Here is a 20,854-nt window from a genome sequence, read left to right on the forward strand (position 1 = left end):
AATTATTATTTGACATGCTTATTGTAAGCCATGAATTTCATTGTAGTATACTAGGGATGATGATCACAGGTTCTGAAATCAAACTGCCTGGACGCAAACTCAGATTCTACCACTTATTAGCTGCATTACCATCAAATGGGGATAATAATAGTATCTGTCTTACAGAGTTAGGATTAATGAGAATAATGCATCTGCCTATCATGGGAATAGCATGAGCTCTGGAGTCTGACAGATCTTGGTTCAAATCCCAGTTCTGCTACTTACCAGAGACCTTAGGCACTTGAGTTCTCCAAGATTCAGTTTTCTCATTTATAAATGGAGATGATAAAGCCTAACCCCAAGGGCTGTTGTGATGATTAAATGAAGAAATTTATGTAAAGCACTTAGTAGAGTGCCTGACATACAGTAGAAGCTCTATGAATAATTTTATGTTGTTATAAAATCTAAGTCATGTAGAGACTTCAGTTTTATCTTTCTATTCATGTTTTTAGGGTGAACCTGGTCTGCCGGGATACCCAGGGAACCCTGGTATCAAAGGTGCTATGGGAGATACTGGTTTGCCTGGATTACCGGGGAGCCCTGGAGCAAAAGGACAACCAGGCCTTCCTGGATTCCCTGGTAATATTACTTTTCTTAAATGCTTCCTTCTCTCCTTTCTTATCTACTCTAACCCGTGTCACAAAGCAACTTCTTAATTGACAGACTTCTGTTCTATTTCTCAATTAGCTATGGACCAGCAAAGCAATCTCGAACTAGCTCTTTAACATTTTTGCCGAAATTTCTTTCTGTATAAAATGAAAATGGGCATTACCAACTCAGCAGGACAATATCCTGTGGGCAGAGAGCACTTTTGAGTCTTTGACTGCTAGCCACAAGTCAACTAAGAGGCCTTACTAGTTTGCTAGGTGATAATGTACACTGCTAAGCCCTAGCCTGCTGCTGATTCCCTTAGAATGTTGTACTCAGGCACAGGTGGGTAGCTGTTGGTAGAACAATCATGCAGTTCATTCAAATGATAAGGACTGAGTCATGCAAGCAAAGGGACTTAAGCGCTGTAGTCAAGTAGGTGGTCTGAACTCAATTGTTATAGTACCTGCTCTGTTTACGCTTGTATTTTTGTTTGTTTGTTTGTTTTTTGGATTGCACAGTGGCATGGATGCATTGGGCCTTTGGTTATCTTTTCCTTCACCTTTTTATTAAAGTATAGCATACAGTAAAATGTACAAGACAATAAATGAGTTTTTACATTTTATATATATATATATATATCCATGTACGCACCACACACATCAAGGTATGAAACAGTTCCCTTACCCCATGAAGTTTACCTATGCCCCTTCACAGTGACACCCCCCTTCCCCAGGTAACCACTACTATGACTTCTATCACCACCAGTTAATTTTACCTGTTTTTGAAATTCACATAAATGGAATGATACAGTATATATCTTTGTGTCTAGCTTCTTTCACTCATCACTATGAATGTAAGATTCATTTATCTTGTTGCCAGTCAGCAGGTTTTGTGCTTTTTTTTTTATCATTGCTCCATAATATTCCATTGAAGAAATAAACCATAATCAATTACCCATTCTCTTCTTGATGGACTTTTGGGTTGTTTCCAGTTTGGGACTATTAAGGAAAAAGATGCTATTAACATTCTTTGACACGTCTTTTGCGGGACACGTGTACTCATTTCTCTCACACAAAAACTTAGTGGTAGAATTACTGAATCAGAGGGTAGGTGTACATTTAACTTTAGTAGATGGTGCCAGTTTTCCAAAGTGATTTTATACATTACAGTCCCACCTGCAATGTATGAATGTCCATGGGTGGCTCCTGGTGGCTTGCCATAATCATATAGTAGTTAGTACTTTGTGTTGTGAAATGTCCAGTTGCCTGTATCCTCACCTCACTTGATATTGTCAGTCTTTTTAATTTTAGCAATTCTTGTGGTTATATAGAGGTATTTCAATGAAGTTTTAATGTACCTTTTCCTAATGAATGACAATGTTAAACACCTTTTCATATACTTATTGGCCATTTGGCATCTTTATGAAGTACCTGCTCCAAGTTTTTTTGCTCTTATTTAATGAGTTGTTTGCCTTTTTTCTTATTATTCAGAGCAGTTCTTTATATATTCTGGATATGTATTACAAATAGATTCTTTCTGTCTCAAATTTGCCTTTCACTCTCTTAATGCTGTCATGTGATGTTAATAAAGTCCTTTCTTACTCTTCTTTCATGGTTAGTGCTTTTGTGTCCTATTAAAGAAATATTTGCCTACTCAGGTTTATGGAAATATTCTAATTTTTTCTGTAACTTTCAATGTTTAAGGTTTAAGGTTTTATATTTAGGTTTATGGTCTGTCTCGAAGAAGAATAGTTTTATGGTGTGATTGGGGTCAAGGTTCATTTTTTTTCACACAGATGTCCAATTGCTCCACACTCTTTTTTTATTTTAAAGAAACTGAGTTCTTTTCTTCTGCTCATCGAAAGACACCATTAAGAAAATGAATAAGGAAGCTACAGACTAGGAGAAGACACTTGCAAAACATGTATCTCATAAATGACTGATATCTGGGATATATAAAGAACTTCTACAACTTAATAATAACAAGACATGCAATCCACTTTTCTAAATGCCGAAGACTTGGAACGTACATTTCACAAAAGAAGGTTCACGGATGTTCAATAAACACGTGCAAAAGCGATCAATATCGTTAGCTATCAAAGAAATGCAAATTAAAACCACAATGAGGTAGCACTACATTTCTACTAGAATGGCTATTATTAAAACAACCGGTATCACGATATGTTGTACAAGGATCTGAAGCAACTGGAATTCCCAAATATTGTTGTTTGTTTGTTTATAAATCACAGCATATACCTATTCTGTGACTCAGCAGTTTCACTCCTATCCAAGTATTTACCCAAGATAAATTAAGACTTATGTCTACAAAAATACCAGCACAGAGTTATTCATAGCAGCATTACTCATAATAGCTAAGTAGACCAGGTTTCCATAAATAGAATAGATATTCATGATAGCTAAAACCTGACAACAACCCAAATGTCCAACAAGAAATGAATGGATTCTTAAAAATTTGGTATATCCATACAATGGAATCCTACCAATTAATTCTACCAGTATAATATGTGATAATTGTTTTTATTATGAATATAAAATAATGTCAACCTCTGGATAAATCAATTTAAAACTTAAAATTATTCTTAAATCATCAAGCAAACACCAGCATCTTTTTGGGTTTTCTTTCTATTCTTCACTGTTTCTATGCTAACACTCTAAATTGTAAATTTGAATTGTAGCTCTCAAAGCAGTGTGGTTTTTCTTTTATCATTAAATTGAGCTCTTTACTCTAGGAACCCCAGGCCTTCCTGGACCAAAAGGTATTAATGGTCCTCCTGGGAACCCTGGCCTTCCAGGAGAACCTGGTCCTGTAGGTAAGAATGAAAAATAAGGGTTTGCTGTTCTGGTAAACTAAGGCTTTATTCATTTTTGGAAAGTCAGATCATTTCTGGGAGCTGTGAACATTTTCAAGACAAAGAAACATGGTGATCATTCACTTAATACTACCTGTTAGGTACGAAGTGAGCAATTCTTAATAAAAGTTGCTTAAAATTATTATTATGGGACCTTATTTGGGGGGCTCACTTTTTCCAAGGAGAGTTATTTCAAGTATCCTATAATAGTAGGTAGACACTCTGATTATTTTAGAATGGCAAGGTGTAGTTTTCTTTGTTTACTGAATTCTAAAGCAAATCACTTCCTTTGGCCCCATACAAGGCCTATAATTCACCCCACTTCCATCCCCCGACACATGCACATCTTGCTTTCTTATATATTCTAAAGGTAGATTAAAATGAGAAAGTGAAATGTTTTGAATACTGAATGAATGATAAAGCAGTTCCTTATTCTCAAATTATCCTGTATTTCTTTTCCACAAGATTTCATGATTTAAAAGGAGTGTCCCAGAGACACTTTGTGTCTTTTGGGTAGAACTATTTGAAGCCAAAATGGAAAGAATTGGGGATATGTAAGGAAAAGGGAATTAGGAAGATAGGTGTAACCTGCTGTACTCTGTTCTTTAGGTGGTGGAGGTCGTCCTGGGCCACCAGGGCCTCCAGGTGAAAAAGGCAAACCAGGTCAAGATGGTATTCCTGGACCAGCTGGACAGAAGGGTGAACCAGGTGCTATATTTTTTTATTGTCCTTAATTTTCTAATTTCTTCCTTGTCTACTTTAACTTTTGCCCTTTTTTACCCATAGTGAAATTGTATCTTCTTTCTTACCCTCTAAGCTACCACATACTTTTTCCCTTCCTAATTACCTTCTTCCACTCCGTCCTGCGAATATTACCTCACATTTATCGATAAAGTTGCCTCCCTCTTATGAAAAACTCCATATCCTTTCTTGTTCAGTTTTTCATGTCAGGAAGCTACCTGGACAACTTCTTGTCATCAAGAAGTCAACTACTCTGGATGACCTCCTTTCACTATGCAATCTCTATTCCATTTATATATATACACATATATTCATATGACATGAGTTTTTAAAGATAACACTCATCACAAATAGAATATAAGTTTATATGGTTTTCTCATGTTAGAATTGTAGTTCCATGTTGGAAATGTCTTCATGTTTCACATAATATACATTGCAGCACTTACGAAAAACCTAAATGATCCAAAAATAGTTTGTCCTTGTTTCAGTTATTATTATCTATTTGAGAATTTTTGGTTTATGCTCTAACAGGTCAACCAGGCTTTGGAATCCCAGGACCCCCTGGACTTCCAGGACTTTCTGGTAAACTTTAATGAAGCATGCTATATCAGTCCATAAAATATAATATTCTCCAGTACACTTACTTATTCATCTCCACATACAACCCCAGACAACTCAAAGCTAGAGTTACATCTTAAAGCATTTCTTAATTAGCAACTTAGTATAAAGAGTTGTACTATAAAAAATGCACCATTAAGAACATTTACATATAGATATCTCTTCATTAACCTCATAAATAAGTGTTAGGGGTGGGATAGGGAGGGTGGGAGGGAGACGCAAAAGGGAGGGGATATGGGGATATATGTATACATATAGCTGATTCACTTTGTTATACAGCAGAAACTAACACAACATTGTAAGGCAATTATACTCCAATAAAGATGTTAAAATTTTTAAAAAAAGAAAGCAAAATTGTACGAAGAGGTAGATTTCACTAAGTTTTTAAAAACCCTTTTAGCCAGAAGAAAAACACTTTTTTCTCCCCATGGAAACCAAAACCAAGGTAATATAAGAAAACTGTAGAAATATGTACCAATAATAAAAATGTCTATTGAAAACTCCATCTTAATTTACATCTTGCATTTTGGATGGGTAGGTGTGCACACACATCTACCTTCCCTCATTTGTTCTTACTATTATTGTAAGCACCAAGTAGTCAATTAAATGACTGAATGTGTGTACAGATATGTATGTTTATGTTCTGAAATGACCATTGGCTATTCTATGGAGGCTTTTTTCAAACCACACATAGATCTCTTAGAAATTCCTGTATTTTTTTCATGAATCCAACATAAAAATTATTAGTCTAATCTGCGACTGTTTTATTGCTCTCAAGCATGTCGGTGGTGTAGAAAAGGTGTTGAAAAGAGTTCATCTAGATTGTGTTTCTAAATCTTGGATAGAATGGTCTTTGGGGACACACAGCAACCGTTGAAGATCCATATCTTCCAATGGTCTCAAAAATTAGTCTCAAAACATTTGTGTTAGGAATTTCCTCCAGCTATCTCTAACCTATTGTTGCAGATATTTTATACTTTTCTATTTTTTCTCCTTTTTTCTCATAACTACTGGTCATGTGATCATTGCTGTGTGTCCTAATACAAAGGATATCTTTTAGGATGCAAGTTATTATTGTTTCTATATTTCTATACATAGAAATAACAGTATGGGTTTTCTGGATGGGCTGGGGATTTGGTAGGAGGTAGAAATGACCTTAGTAAATTCCATTACTTGTTCTAGTAAGTGGGAGCAGCTTTAGTCTTACAGACAAGCCTGATATTCAGTATCATTTAATGTGTTCTCTAACATGACTTCACTTTCATAGGTCAAAAGGGTGATGGAGGATTACCTGGCATTCCAGGAAACCCTGGCCTTCCAGGTCCAAAGGGTGAACCAGGCTTTCATGGTTTCCCTGGTCTGCAGGGTCCCCCAGGCCCTCCTGGTTCTCCAGGTCCAGCTCTGGAAGGCCCTAAAGGCAACCCTGGGCCCCAAGGTCCTCCAGGGAGACCAGGTATGTACATGAGTGGTAGGGGAATGGTCTATTTATTAGTCCATTTATTTCATTTTGCTGGTAGGTTATTCAGTCTTTAGGACTTTTGAATCTATAATCCAAAGAACTTCTTAAAAAGAAAGAGCTTATTTTATTCATAGCTCCATCCATTTCCATGGCATCTAATAATTCTTTTCAGTAATGCGTTTCATCATTTAAAGTTGAACTAAAACATACCAACTTGGAGGAAAAAAGGAAATAGTGGATTTATTAGTCTTTTTATTAAACATAAAGCTATACTGATAACCTGGCAGCAAAATGTCATCTGCATTTTTAATGTGAGCTTCTCAGCATGTCATCACAGAAATCATTTTAGTGATCACCCAATAGATGCTTGTGGTCCATACCAAAAGTGTTGCTATGGTTCTGTCATATGATCAGCAAATGTCACCAAGCACAATAAAGAAATTTTATCTTCTCTAGGAGCTAGGCAATCAAATTTATCTTCAACATCACAGCATGATTAAATTGAATAGTGATCTCTTCATACCAGCTTCATGTCTATACCTCATTTGTCTTGTGTTAACTGCTCTAGTAGTCTCAGTTTTGCATCCAATGTTCACTTTTCATTTTGTGTTTGTGCTGTGTCATTTCATTTTAGTAAGTTTGGAAACGCTCATTTTCATCCTGAATTAATGTCGCTGAGCTCAATCACTGGAGATAGATTATTAATACATTCTTGAGACTTGATATTCAATTTTTATATTTCTAATTATTGAAAACTTGGCCCTCATCGATTTTTTAAAAATAAGAGGAATGTAAGATTAAAAAAACAAAGCAATTGCCTTTTTATCCTTTGAAGGTCTCTGACCCATTTTTAAAATGTATTTAAAAGTGAAAATTTCCATAAACTCTGAAGAGATTGCAGTCAGTTTTAATACAGTGTGCTCTAAAAACATGAATTAAATGGGATCACATACTTTGTTCAGAAGATCATTTTCAAAACTAGATTTTATCTGATCTGATTTGACTGTTTATAGAGAGTGTTATTTACAGTTTTACTTTGGTTTACTACTGAAGAAAAGCAGTGAAAAGCTCCTCAGCCATGTTAATTCTCTTGCATGTAATGTAAAGAATTGACACAAATATCTTGCTTGGTTATGCATGCAATAATTCAAATAAACCAAACTATTATCATTTTTTGTATTTTAATCAGCACTGTGGCTGCTTATTCTTACTAGTAATAGAGCTCAATGCTGAACATTACTCTGAAATATGTCAACATAAAGACATCAGTCACAAAGGTTCTTTAAAAATTACTGTTTCGGACTTCCCTGGTGGCGCAGTGGTTGAGAGTCCGCCTGCCGATGCAGGGGACACAGGTTCGTGCCCTGGTCTGGGAAGATCCCACATGCCGCGGAGCGGCTGGGCCCATGAGCCATGGCCGCTGAGCCTGTGCGTCCAGAGCCTGTGCCCCGCAACGGGAGAGGCCACAACAGTGAGAGGCCCACGTACCGCAAAAATAATAATAATAATAATAACTGTTTCTAAAAGAAATAATAACAAAAGTAGTCAGAAAAGAACACACATCTGACGAGTATTTGTGACTCCTTGATTTGTTCATAAACTACATATTAAAATGGAATTTTAAACCCAATTGCTCTTAGAATTGATTGTTGTCGTCTACATTCATAGTAATAATTATTATCAAAATGATTTTTGGTCTTTCAAAATTTGTTACATGTGCTGTTTTTATTTTAGTGTTGATGTGAAGTGGTGATAGTTTGGTTTATATACAGATGCATGAATATGAGCTGCAGAGTATTCTTTTATTGAATTAAAGTTTAACTTGAAAGAAGTTAGTGTAATGCTTTAGTTTCTTGATATTTCTAACAATTTTGATATTTTTCCTTTTTGTTAATGATGACATTGGGCCTTGGTGAACTTTGATCCCTATCCAGGTCCTACAGGTTAGCTCCTTAACTCCAAAGTAGTATCTGCATGAAGTATGAAACTTTTCTTATATTTATATATATATATATGTATGTGTATATTATTTATATACACATATATAGTGTATGTATGTGTGTGTATATAGGTGTATATACACCTGTACCTAATATTTTCAAGTGTTTGAATATATTTTAAGAGCATATATGCCAATTCAATTCTTACATGTTGATCTATCTCTGAAAGTTGTCAGGAACTTGCAGAGTCCAGTTTTTCTGTCTATTGGAATAACTCAAAATTACCTAATTAGGAAAACTGATTTATCATTTTAAAATTCATATATTTGTGTCATTTTTAGTTGAAAATTTTTAGTACTCAAAAGTATATTGTATACTATTTTACGTTTACCTTTAGAGTGTATTTCCTATTTTTGCCTCGTATCTGTTAATGTAAATGAAATATTCTTCAAAAAGACATTCTTTTTAAACAATAATATGTATTATCAGATCCTGCAAATATGCAATTCTTGACGAGCCATACCTCTTGTAATTTTTCAAACCATCCCATCTTCACATTTTGGTTTGTCACAAAGTTCTAAATTCTGCTGCTATGTAAATGGACTAATAGGCACAGAGTAAATAAAAAAGTCAGTGCAACCAGCACAGACTAGAAACCTCTTAATCTTACTTTCATCCTATACATATAAAAAGTACACACCCAAGAAAAGTTACCAAGAGCTGCCCATTAGAAAACTGCTAATTCATATTAAAAGATGTTCACCTAATCAGGAGTAAAAAGAACCACAAATATCTGAGTGTGTTTATTATTTTTCAAGATAAATAGCCCTTTTCAAATTTCTAAGGAGGAACTAAAAGGGGAAAAAGTATAATCCTGAGTTCTGGCTATTGGAAATGGCAGGAAATTTTCTCTTCTTATGATTTTAAAATTCATAATTTTTCAAGATTCTTTTTAGGAAGCCATCTATCTCTGTGTGAATCAATTCCCTGGTTTATTACTGCCCCACAAACCCATCATTTCATATAACCATAGATTATCGATCTAGAAGGACCTCATTTTTACATTTGTCAAAGAGGTATTCACAAGGCATTTGTTGATGATAGCAAGACAGATTTTATTCAAGACTATTGAATTAGGGAAGAGACTATCGTAATAGGAGAGACTGAGCTCAGCTCTGAGTACAACAAAGTCAAATGGAGATTTATAGTCCACTAGCAGAGTGAAGGAGTCAGTGGATGAAAAATTACTAAAAGGAGACTTCCAGGGTAAGCAGATTCTTGCTAAACTGGGCTGTTAGAGTTCTCGCTAAAGGCAGTCCAAGGACTTACACATCAGGATAAGCAATGAGGAACTTGATCAGATATCAAGGGTAGGGAGGCTCTCCCTAAACTGACTTAGCAGGATTCTTGCTAAAACTGGACTCAACAGACCAAGGCCAGGGCCCAAGGGGTGAGGCCTAGTTGAGAAGAGGGCTCAGAGAAACCTGTCTAAAGTTTAGTCACAGATGAGGAAACTAAGGCCCAAAGAGGTTAATAAGCTTGCTCCAGGTCATATTGTTAGTTACTGGCATAGCTGGGAATCTGACTTGGGGCTCTCCAGTACTCCGTTAAGTGTCTGTTCTACTAGTAACATGTATCATCTTTCCACAAAGGCAGTTACATAGCTTGATGCTTATGATCTGGCCTCTTATTCTAGTTATAAATATGATAAATGATGGAGCAAAGCTGCTTCTGCCATTTTAGGAGACTCTTATAGATAGCAGACTGGGCCTTGACTTCGCTTTCTTGTTTTCTGTTAACTCAAAAGCTCCATCAACCCCTACTAACTGCTTCTTGTGTTTTTCCTAAATGGATGTCATCAAAAAGTTTAAGACAAACACATGATATTTAACTATTGCCAAGATAAAGAGAAGACTAGGGTATTCTTTGAAGTAATTTTGAGTCCTGTCCTATCTGACTTACATAGAAGTCTGCTGCCTTGATCACTTCCAGACTTTACTGTCAGCTAGAATATTGTTTTCTTCTGAGGCACTAGAATATATTCAAAGAAGAAAAAGGAAAGTAGCCACATTACTTTAAAACTGATTTGACAACTTATTTACCAGATGTACTCTAAATTACATAGTTATTGGAATCTGGTATCTGCAGCGTTCTCTTCTTTGCAACGGTTGAAGACTACAACCTTAAGTGGAAACTGGATTTAAAATTTACCAGTCAATTCATCAGCTTATCTTTAGTTATTACCACGTATATACAAGACTTGAGATTTTTGTTTTATTTTGTTTTTCAGCTAAACTTTGTTAGATCATTTGAGAAATAATGGATTGAGAGCCTCATGTACAAAATTGACTTGGCATATAACTCATTAAAATGTTACCTTTTAGAAATTAAAGTCTTAGAAGTTTTGCTATGATATGATCTGAAGTTTTCCTTGTTACTTACTCAGACTGAAGTATCATATAGTTCAATGACATATTTTTCTAAGAGTTCTTGTTTTGGTCCTTCTATATCAAACACATATATAAAATGTCTTTACTCAAACTCTGAATTATCTTTGGTAGGAATTCTAATTTATCTAGCTAATTGTGTTGCCAGACTGCTCAAAGTGTTGTCTTGAGTCAGTTTGCTGTGTGTGATTTAGAAACCATTTAAACAAACAGAAACTGAGTTTTGGCCTCCTGAATTTCAAATCGTCAAATGCTTTAAAAGTTTTATCACTAGGTAGTAATAGCAATGTTTTATATTTATATGACATACCACCATTTATATCATGTAACATACTTTCATTATAAGCTCCTTGAAGGCAGAATTTGGGTCTAGCTAATCTTTGTGTTCCCTGTAGCATCTTTCACATGGCAGATATCAGGTCAACATTTTTTTAAATGAATTTGATCTTTAAAACAACTCTGAAGGAGGTTAGGGCAGACAACACTATTCCCATTATGTGGGTGAGAAAACAAGCTCAGAGAGATTGAATTACCCAGAATCCCATAGATATAAGTAGTAGAGCCAAGAATAGATCCTAGGTCTTCTGATTCCTAGGATTCAGTGCTCTAGCACAATTCATTCTCTCTGCTAACCTCAGTGCTTATAAATCATAACAAGACTTGTAAGAAAAGGAAATTGTGTTTATAGTCAATTAACATTAACCAAGGGTTGTCCTGTTTGTAGGCTTTTTATCTTTTTATTTAATGATCCTTCTTTTAATAGTTAATAGCCTATTTTAATATGTGCATTGAATAATATAAAGTAAATGTGATATTTTCTGTGGTTTGGGGTGGGATATTGCATGCCAAAATATTTTGAAGTGCCCCTTCACTGATGGTCTTCATATCTTTGGAAAATTCGAACTCAATAGTGAGCAAACATATATTGTCTTTTTGTCTTTGAGTAACTTATTACAAGTAATAATGCACAGAAGAACGCCTCTTGACGAATTATTTTTAAAAATCACTATCTGGCTTCATGGAATGATTTTCAAAGACAAACAGAAGTACAGTTGGTAATGGCCATTGTATACTCGTGTTTTAATTTCTCTATTTGATCACCTATGATCTTTGTATATTTGTCTAATAAGGCCTTTAAATTTAACTGTAGCTCCTTGGAGCAGCCTGCACACACCAATAAATTTGCACCTCATGTTTTTACTAAAGAATGGCAGAGGCCAAGATAAACTTTTACCCAAAAGTTTTACCCAGAGGAATAGAAGGCTATCAGTGAAGTGGTACTACCTTTCCAACTTTAATGTTTTGAAGGTGCTAACTTTTGGAAAGCCACTGTAGCAGTGTTAACATGTCTTCAGTAGAGTTTTGCATTTTTTGCATTAATGAAAATTAGCAGCTTATTTTCTAGAATAAGCTCTATTTTAAAATATTTGGCTCTCTATACTCCTGTAGGGTCCTGTTTGCATACTGATTACGCTGTAGGTATAAGAAATGCTGGCAAAGAGGATTATTGTTTAACTTGTGCTATAATGTGAACCACTTCTAACTCATAATCTTATTTTGTACTGTGTGATGTCTGATACTGCTAACATCGATCTTTGGGCTTTGGTGAACTCTGATCTTCCCAGGTTTTCAAGGTTAGACTCTTCACTGGTCAATTCTTTTTTTTTTTTTTTTAATGCTTTGTATGTGTGACAAGAGAAATGCACTTTTTTTGCTATAATTCAGAAGTCATTGAAGAGTGCTGTTATCCTCAAATACTACCTGCTCTGGTATTTAACATTTTGGTGAAGGTAATGTGACTTGTTTATAATCAAGTTTGAAATGACATTAGGTCTTTGTGGTTTCAATTATTTATAATAGGTAATTCATACATAGAAACATGTTGAATTTTAAGTGGAAATACACTTATTTTTAAGACTGCATTAAGATATTCAGGCAGGCATCTGGCCCATTTGTAACCTCTGTATATTGATTTTATTTTCTTGAATTTTTGTTCCTTGAGATTGATCAGATCTGTGTTTTCATGGCTATTTTCAGTAATGGAAGAGGGTAACTACTGAGTATTGTTAAAAATAAATCTTGCATCATTAGCAAATCAGTAATTTAAATTTGAGAGACTCTAGAACAACAGGTCTGAATTAATAACATGTAAATTTCCCCAAATTTCCTTTTAATTGCAAACAGAGCAATGCCCAAAATATGCCTACTTTTTTTCCAAATGATAACAATGTTCTGTTTACTTTTCAAACTGGGGAAGCAGGGTGTAAAATGTTCCTTTTCTTCTTCCTCTTACTCTTACCCTAGTCATTGTTAGGCTGATTCACAGATAGTTTACTTTTCTCTTAATGACCTGATTTGCTACCTGATTTCTAGTCCAAATTATACATATGGATGAGACTAACAATTTTTCTTAGAAAACCCTATCAAGGGGTTTGAACTCAGAAGTTGTTTTTAATTTGTTTGTTTAAGTTCAAAGTACCCCAACCCTTTCTTTATGATTGGGAAGGGAATTTCTGAGTGTGTCTGTCTGGTTGCTGGGCTAGGGTGACTATATGATTAAAACTGTTTAAAGATAAAATGATTGTTGTACTGTTGTGAACCTGCTTCCTCTTTCTCATGTGACAGATAGAACACTGTTATATTATGAAATCACATAGATATAGCTGAAAGATTAAAAACAGGTTTATATTTTAAAGATATGTTCTTACCTTCAGTTTTACCAATAATGAAGATAATACTAGTAATAATAATAATTGTTTAAAACTTCTTAAATAATTCTTACTGTGTGCCAGGCACTGTGTTTATATATATTATCTTATTTAATTCTTGGAACAACCTGATAAGGTAGGTACTATTCTTATTTCCATTTTAAAGAAGAGGAAATTGAGGCTAAGATGGTGAATAAACTTATTGAGGTCAAACAGCTAAAGATTAATGGAGCTGGGATTCCAACCCAGCATTCTAGCTCCAGAGTCCGGCATTCATAATCCCTATAGCATGCTGCCTTGTTAGCCTGTAGCCATTGATTCTGGGTCATAAGAGTATTGGAAAGGATAGGATAAAAAATGAGACCTTTTGTGCATATTGTAAGCATGAACTCAGTATTCTAAATTCATATGCCTATGTTATTTCCTTCAAAAATAATCCCTACATATTTTCCTTTTTTGTTGAAACCAATGAAAAACTAAGATTACTGGAGGAGAGAAGGTATAAGTGCTCACTAGTTGCTGTTCATTATTTGGGGCTTCGTAATTATTTTCTTAAGGCAGGACTACTTAGTCTCCACCTCAGCTATTGCTTAGCACACTGCAGGCAAGGAACAGCTATTTCGCACCTGGTGAGAAAAATGTGGCCATTTATCAGATCTTCTTGGTTGCCTAATGGACCTGATATCTTTATTTAGGAAGAAAAGTTTAAAACACAGAATAAGGAAAGAGCTTACCAAATCCCCTTTTAAATTATTTATTCAGAAGTTATATGCCAAATCCTTTATTTCTCTTCAGAAATATTTAAACTGTAAATAATACAAAAACATATTTAAAGTAAATTCAAAAGTACTATATTGAATCAAGAACTTTCTGACACTAAAATATTCCCATGTATTAAGCATGTCACTAAAATGAAATTAAACAATTAGTTTGCTTAAATAACTATCTTAATTACATAGTAATACAAGCTGAATAAAAGTAACTACTTACAAGTAAAGAAATTTTATTTTAATCACAATGAGACAAATGGTTTGAATCCCTGATTGCCCTACGAAGTGTGGTCATGAACCAGCAACTTCAGCTACAGGACACTAGTTTATCTATAGGGCATTTGTTAGAATGCAAATTCTTGGGCCCCTCTCCAGCCTAACAAGATTCAGAACTCTGGGGTTAGACCCAGGAATCTATTTTAACAAGCCCTCCTGGGTATTCTGATGCATTTCCAATTTGAGAACAGTGTCCTATGGTGTCTCTTTTGGTTCACTTAAACACTTAGGGATTACAGAAGCAATCTTTATTATAATGTCCAAAGTCCTTCCTTTAGATATGAGCTTATTGGATTAAATATATAATAAAATACAAACTAAAAGAGTCTGCAAACCAGTGTTAATAACAAAAAGAACCCAGCCCACTTTACATTAGAGAGTCAGCATGGATCTATATATTTAATGTAGTCTGGATTTTATTCTGCAAACTAATAGTATTTAGATGACTAATAGTATTTGGATAATGTAAAAGCCTGACTTTGATGCTATTCTTACGTTATACTGAAATGTGATTATTTGTTTTGCATTATCAAGGTCTACCAGGTCCAGAAGGTCCCCGGGGTCTCCCTGGAATTGGGGGCATTAAAGGAGAGAGAGGAAACCCGGGCCAACCTGGGCAACCTGGTTTGTCTGGTTTGAAAGGAGATCAAGGACCACCAGGACTCCAGGTAGGAAATGGGAGTATTTGGTGAGGAAGGGGTGTGGGTGCTTGCATTCCAAATGAGAATTCCAAATTGCATTATTTTAATTAGCATTTACTGGTCAAAGCTCTTGACTAAGCTATATATATATATATATATATATATATATATATATGAGCATTGCATGTGGAGGAGTAGTCCTTCCATAGAGAAATAATCATGGTGAGTGTGGGGATATTTTAGACTTTGAAATTAGATAGAGTTAGGGTCAGATTTCAGCTCCTCTGTACACTTCTACTTTGTGTCTGTGAGGAAGGCAGACAGACACTTTGTGTTTCTGTCTTTACCTGTAAAAAGAGAATAATAGCATATCCCCACGTCTGTGTTCATGTGTTTTCCACCTTCGTTTGAGTGACCCAGAAAGTCACATACTTCTTTATGGATCCTCAAAGCTTCCTTCCTTCATTCAGGAGGATTGTTGGTAGATTTTGCAGCCAACAGAGTCTGGGCTCAGTCTTTTAACTCTGATGGCTGCTTTATAGCAGAAAAAAATATCTAAAGAAATTGTCCTTAAAGCTTTCTATCAACTAACCATTTTTTCCTGTTATCACTATTCTTCTAGACATCTAGACTTAAAATTTTAATCTTCTCTTTATTCATTCTCTACTCACTTCCTACCTCATTCATTTCCCATGTCCTTCCAGTTCACATGTCACTATGCCTGATTCAAGACTACTGTCTGATACCAACATTTTATAAATCTGGTATTGTCGAGTTCTGTTCATTTTCTTTCATGCAAGTTCTTACATTTGCACCTTTCTAATTTTTGTTTGGAAATAATGTTAAACTTATAGGAAAATTGCAAGAATGGTGAAAAACCACATTTACCCAGATGAACCAATTGTTAATGTCTTGCCCCATTTGCTCTCTGTATGTATGTTGTGTGTGTATGCGTGTGTGTGTATAATTATGTATTTTTTTTCTGAAATATTTGGGAATAAGTTGTATCTATCATGTCCCTTTATCACTAAATACTTCAGTGTGTAATATTTCCTAAAATTAAATATATTCTTTTATATAACCATAGTACAGTTCTCAACTTCAGGAAATTGAGCATCGATGTAACATTTTTATTTCTGCCCACATGTTCTAATTGTATCAATTGACTTAGTAATATCCTTTATAGCATTTTTCCTCATCCAAAATAAGATCCAGACCAAACTATGCATTGCATTTAACTGTTATATCTCTTTATTCTCCCTCAGTCTGAAACAGTTTCTAAACCTATTTTTTTTCATAACCTTGACATTTTTGAAGAAATGTAGCCCGTTCACATTTAAAAAAAAAAAAGAATGTTTCTTCTTTTGTCTGCTGTTTCTTCATAATTAGATTCAGGTTATGCATCCCCAGTTGGAATACTCCATGAGTTGTGTGTTCTCAGATATGGAGGCCCATGGTGTTCATCTGCCCTTCATTAGTTATCTCAATTTTGATCTTCCCATCAAGTTGTTACCTCGTTTCTCCACTGCATGGTTACTATTCTTCCCCTTGTAACCAATAAGCAAAACTACAGGAAGACACATTAAGATAATGCAAATATATATACTATTCCACATCAAAATTTCTCCCTAGATATAATATCTATTTATGATTTTTGCCTCAACTGTTCAATACTGTGATAGTGGCAACTACCTCCACATATACCACTCAGCCCTACTGTAAGCAAGAGCCTCCCTTCTCTTCTATTTACTGTCTATTTGTTATCATTATGGACTCATAAATTCTCATTCTCTTCAATGATTCATAATTTTTATTCTATTATTACTTATTTTGATGCTCGACCTGTCCTAGATTTGGGAGCTCCTTCAAGCTGGATCCTGTGACTTTCTGACGTGCCCCCCGTTTTAAAGTTCTTTCTTACGTTTGGGCATAAGATGTTCCAGCCTTGCCTCTTTTTTCATTACTACTAATAAGAGCTTCATCGTTCCACACTTATTTTCCCTTTAGATCCATTCTAGAGTTATTTTCAACTCTTCTTCTTCCCATTGTTTTCCTGGGTCCTCAAACCCACTATATTTTTTTGCTTAGTCTTTCAGACTTTATCATTTCTTAGATTCTAATTCACACACTTACCACATCAGGGCTACACTAAAAAAGAAGTGCCGGGCTTCCCTGGTGGTGCAGTGGTTGAGAGTCCGCCTGCCGATGCAGGGGACACGGGTTCGTGCCCCGGTCCGGGAAGATCCCACATGCCGCGGAGCGGCTGGGCCCGTGAGCCGTGGCTGCTGAGCCTGTGCATCCAGAGCCTGTGCTCTGCAACGGGGGAGGCCACAACAGTGAGAGGCCACAAAAAAAAAAAAAAAAAGTGCCTTTGTTAATGATAGTAAAATAATAACTAAATTTATTAAGTATACATCATATGCCAATCAGTTTTCTAAGTACTTAATATGAATTATCTCATGTAGTCCTCACAACAACTTCATGGAGTAGATACTATTATTTTCTGTATGTTAGAGGTGAGAAAATGATGCATCAAAGAAGTTAGACAACTCAAGGTCACATAAGCTAATAAGAGGTGAATTGGGTTTTGAATCCTGGAAGTCTGACTCTAGAGCCAGTGCTACAAATCACCACCTATGCCCTCACTTCCTTCCCTCCCCCCCAACTTTTTTCTAAAATGAATGATTTTATTTATTCAGGGTAATCCTGGCCGGCCAGGTCTCAATGGAATGAAAGGAGATCCTGGTCTCCCTGGTGTTCCAGGATTTCCAGGTATTTGAAGGGGTGTTTGGAAGTTTCCCTCTTTACATTAAACTACTTTGGGAGAAGACACCCATTTTCTGATTTGGCTGGGTAAAGGCTGTGGCCCTGTTGCTTTGCTGTGCAATTGTGTGTACCTTCTTTGCAGGCATGAAAGGACCCAGTGGAGAACCTGGTTCAACTGGCCCTGAGGGGGATCCAGGACTTATTGGCCCCCCAGGTAAGAGTTATTTCTGGAGCTAGTTATACCTGATACTTAAACTCATTGAAGAATTTGAAAGTTTGCATTCTGCCTTTCAACCAAAACTTTCAGAGTCTCAGTCCCCAACAACTGAGGGGAAATAGGCAGGACTCTCTCTCTATTAACTAATCTTCTCAAGCTCTCTATTTCAATAATGTAATATCAGGAGCAGACCTTTTAAGTTTAAGGTAGATGCAGGACCAACAAGAATGCTTCAATGAGATTTTTATTGACCTAATTTATACTAACTTTCCCGTATTCACTTGAATAGATCACAAGAGCAAGTCACATAAGTATGTTTGTATATTTTTAATATGAAAAGAATTCTTTTTGCTGAGAGACTTAAAGAGGTTTCCTGTAAACTGTGAAACAGAGCATCTACTAAATTCCTCTACTAGTTAGTTCAGTGGGTCCCTTGACAAGCACAACAAACAAGAACTGCAAATGATGTTAGAAGCAGAATGGACTCTACAGCAAATAGAATTGTCTAACCTTGACACCAGTGTTCACAGATTTGCAGTGGATTAGACTTTCTTGTAACCGAGTCATGATTCAAGGCTTGAAAATTGAGACAGTATGCCTAATTTGTCCATGGACCCTAAGAAAATTATTTATTTTTTCAGCCTTTTGGGTGAGATAATGATAATTTTCCCAAACAGATTTCTGTTGGACATAGCAAATTCTAATACATGTAACTTGTTCCTCTCAAACCAATTCTTATTCTGACCTGAGGTTACTTTGGCGTCCGTTCTTTCCGACCTTTCTCTTCCCTACCTTCAACTTCATGTGCTTTGCCTCTTAGGCCCCCCTGGATTACCTGGTCCTTCAGGACAGAGTATTGTAATCAAAGGAGATGCTGGTCCACCAGGGGTTCCAGGCCAGCCTGGATTAAAAGGTCTACCAGGACTACCAGGACCTCAAGGTTTACCAGGTACCTTTGTAGATCATCTTTTTAAGCCTTATGTATTTGAAAACATTTCCCTCATTCTTCTTTCACTTGTTAGAGTTTGTCTCTGACGATAGGAGTCTCAGCAACTAGTAGAATACCAGACCATTAGGTTCCATTTCCTTTTCTCCTTGAAAGTGTTCATTTCTCATGCCCGAATTTCTTTTAGGCCCAGTCCAATTTCTTTTAACTCCTCTGGCTATCCTAACTTGAATGATTAGGTTAATGTTGTTAAAATCTCTGTAATGAAATTAATATGCATTTAAGATATGGTGCTTTCTCTATCCCAACCACAAGAAGGATAGAAGGCTGATTTGGTGGGCTATCAGTTCCCCACTGTGAGGCCGCCTGATTTTCAAACTAAATCCTATCTAGTTGGCCATTTGACTCTATGCTTGCAGCCAACTTTGATTAAAAAGAAAGCTAGAAACTAACTTGTCTTTCTGTTTTATCAGGTGGCTTAATAGCAGTTTTTTCATAAATAAAGTGTACCAGGCAGTAACAGCCTTGCCTATGGTGAGATATATTATAAAAGTTGGCCTTGCGCTCTATCTTGTTCTGAAGGCGAGGAGAACACAACTGCCATATTATGGAAATCTCCACAGAGGCAAATGAATTGTTTAAAATTAAAGCTAAATCCTTGTCTGCTTCTTTTGTCCTGGGCTTGAGCTGAATTAAAGACAAAACCAGATTATGACTTCAGTGACACTCGAGGACCTAAGTGTCCCAAATCTATCTGGATGTGGATTTATTCTACCCACATTTGAAAACCCTACTTCATTTTCCTATAGGTCCAATTGGCCCTCCAGGAGATCCTGGACGCAATGGACTCCCTGGCTTTGATGGTGCAGGAGGGCACAAAGGAGACCCAGGTTTACCAGGCCAGCCAGGTGAGACATGCTGCTGATACTAGTTTTTAAGTCTGGGGGACCTCTGGACATACGGCCTCCGATTGAAGCTGTGAGAGCCTCCTCTTGAGAGAGCATAGCTAGGTAGGGAGTCTGTTGCTTGGGAAAAACGGGATGACACAGATGTGCCAATATAAGAGAAGCATAGAAAGGTGTTTTTATTTATGTGTTTAGAGCACTGGAAAACCCAGCTTTTCCTCAAAATGAGGATTTTCCAGGTACTCACTGTACTTAACTTCTGATGATTTTCAATGTTTTTTGAATAAATTTATTTATTTTATTTATTTATTTTTGGCTGCGTTGGGTCTTCATTGCTGCGCGTGGGCTTTCTCTACTTGCAGCGAGCGGGGTATACTCTTCGTTGCAGTGTGTGGTCTTCTCATTGTGGTGGCTTCTCTTGTTGCGGAGCCCGGGCTCTAGGCACGTGGGCTTCAGTAGTTGTGGCACATGGACTCACTAGTTGTGGCACGCAGGCTCAGTCGTTGTGGCTCATGGTGCATGGGCTTAGTTGCTCTGCAGCATGTGGGATCTTCCCGGACCAGGACTCGAACCTGTGTCCCCTTCATTGGCAGGCAGATTCTTAACCACTGCGCCACCAGGGAAGTCCCTCAATATGTTTTAACAACTTTAGATAATATAAATATAACTCTAAAGAATATAAACATAAAGGTTTGTATTGGTAAAAACTAGCAGCGGCAACAAGGCAGGTTGGTGATAACTGTGTTGCTCCTAGAACCAACACCCTCCTGTTTCATTAACTGTATTTCTAGGGAAGAAACAAGTTAGTGCCATCTTCATCCCATCTATGGCATTGCTGTGAAATTCCCCCAAATGAAAATCTATACACACAGTGGCCAAAGGCCTGTAAATAGAGAAAATTTTTAAATAAGCTCAAGTCGA

The 20,854-nt window shown here is 36.2% G+C and overlaps 1 protein-coding gene across 2 annotated transcripts in view; it reads left to right on the top strand.

Moving 5' to 3' along the window:
* Window positions 1–20,854, top strand: part of COL4A5 (collagen type IV alpha 5 chain) — a 218,482-nt gene that overhangs the window by 187,141 nt on the left and 10,487 nt on the right. For both annotated transcript variants that reach the window (XM_079911756.1, XM_079911757.1), the window contains exons 37-46: window positions 492–618; window positions 3,380–3,460; window positions 4,109–4,207; window positions 4,772–4,822; window positions 6,126–6,311; window positions 14,993–15,126; window positions 17,799–17,871; window positions 18,008–18,079; window positions 18,903–19,031; window positions 19,838–19,936. In XM_079911756.1, coding sequence (XP_079767882.1) covers window positions 492–618; window positions 3,380–3,460; window positions 4,109–4,207; window positions 4,772–4,822; window positions 6,126–6,311; window positions 14,993–15,126; window positions 17,799–17,871; window positions 18,008–18,079; window positions 18,903–19,031; window positions 19,838–19,936 — 1,051 coding nt within the window. The remainder of the gene's footprint in view (window positions 1–491; window positions 619–3,379; window positions 3,461–4,108; window positions 4,208–4,771; window positions 4,823–6,125; window positions 6,312–14,992; window positions 15,127–17,798; window positions 17,872–18,007; window positions 18,080–18,902; window positions 19,032–19,837; window positions 19,937–20,854) is intronic.

The sequence above is a fragment of the Stenella coeruleoalba genome, assembly GCF_951394435.1.
Source record: "Stenella coeruleoalba genome assembly, chromosome: X".
Lineage (NCBI taxonomy): Eukaryota > Metazoa > Chordata > Mammalia > Artiodactyla > Delphinidae > Stenella > Stenella coeruleoalba.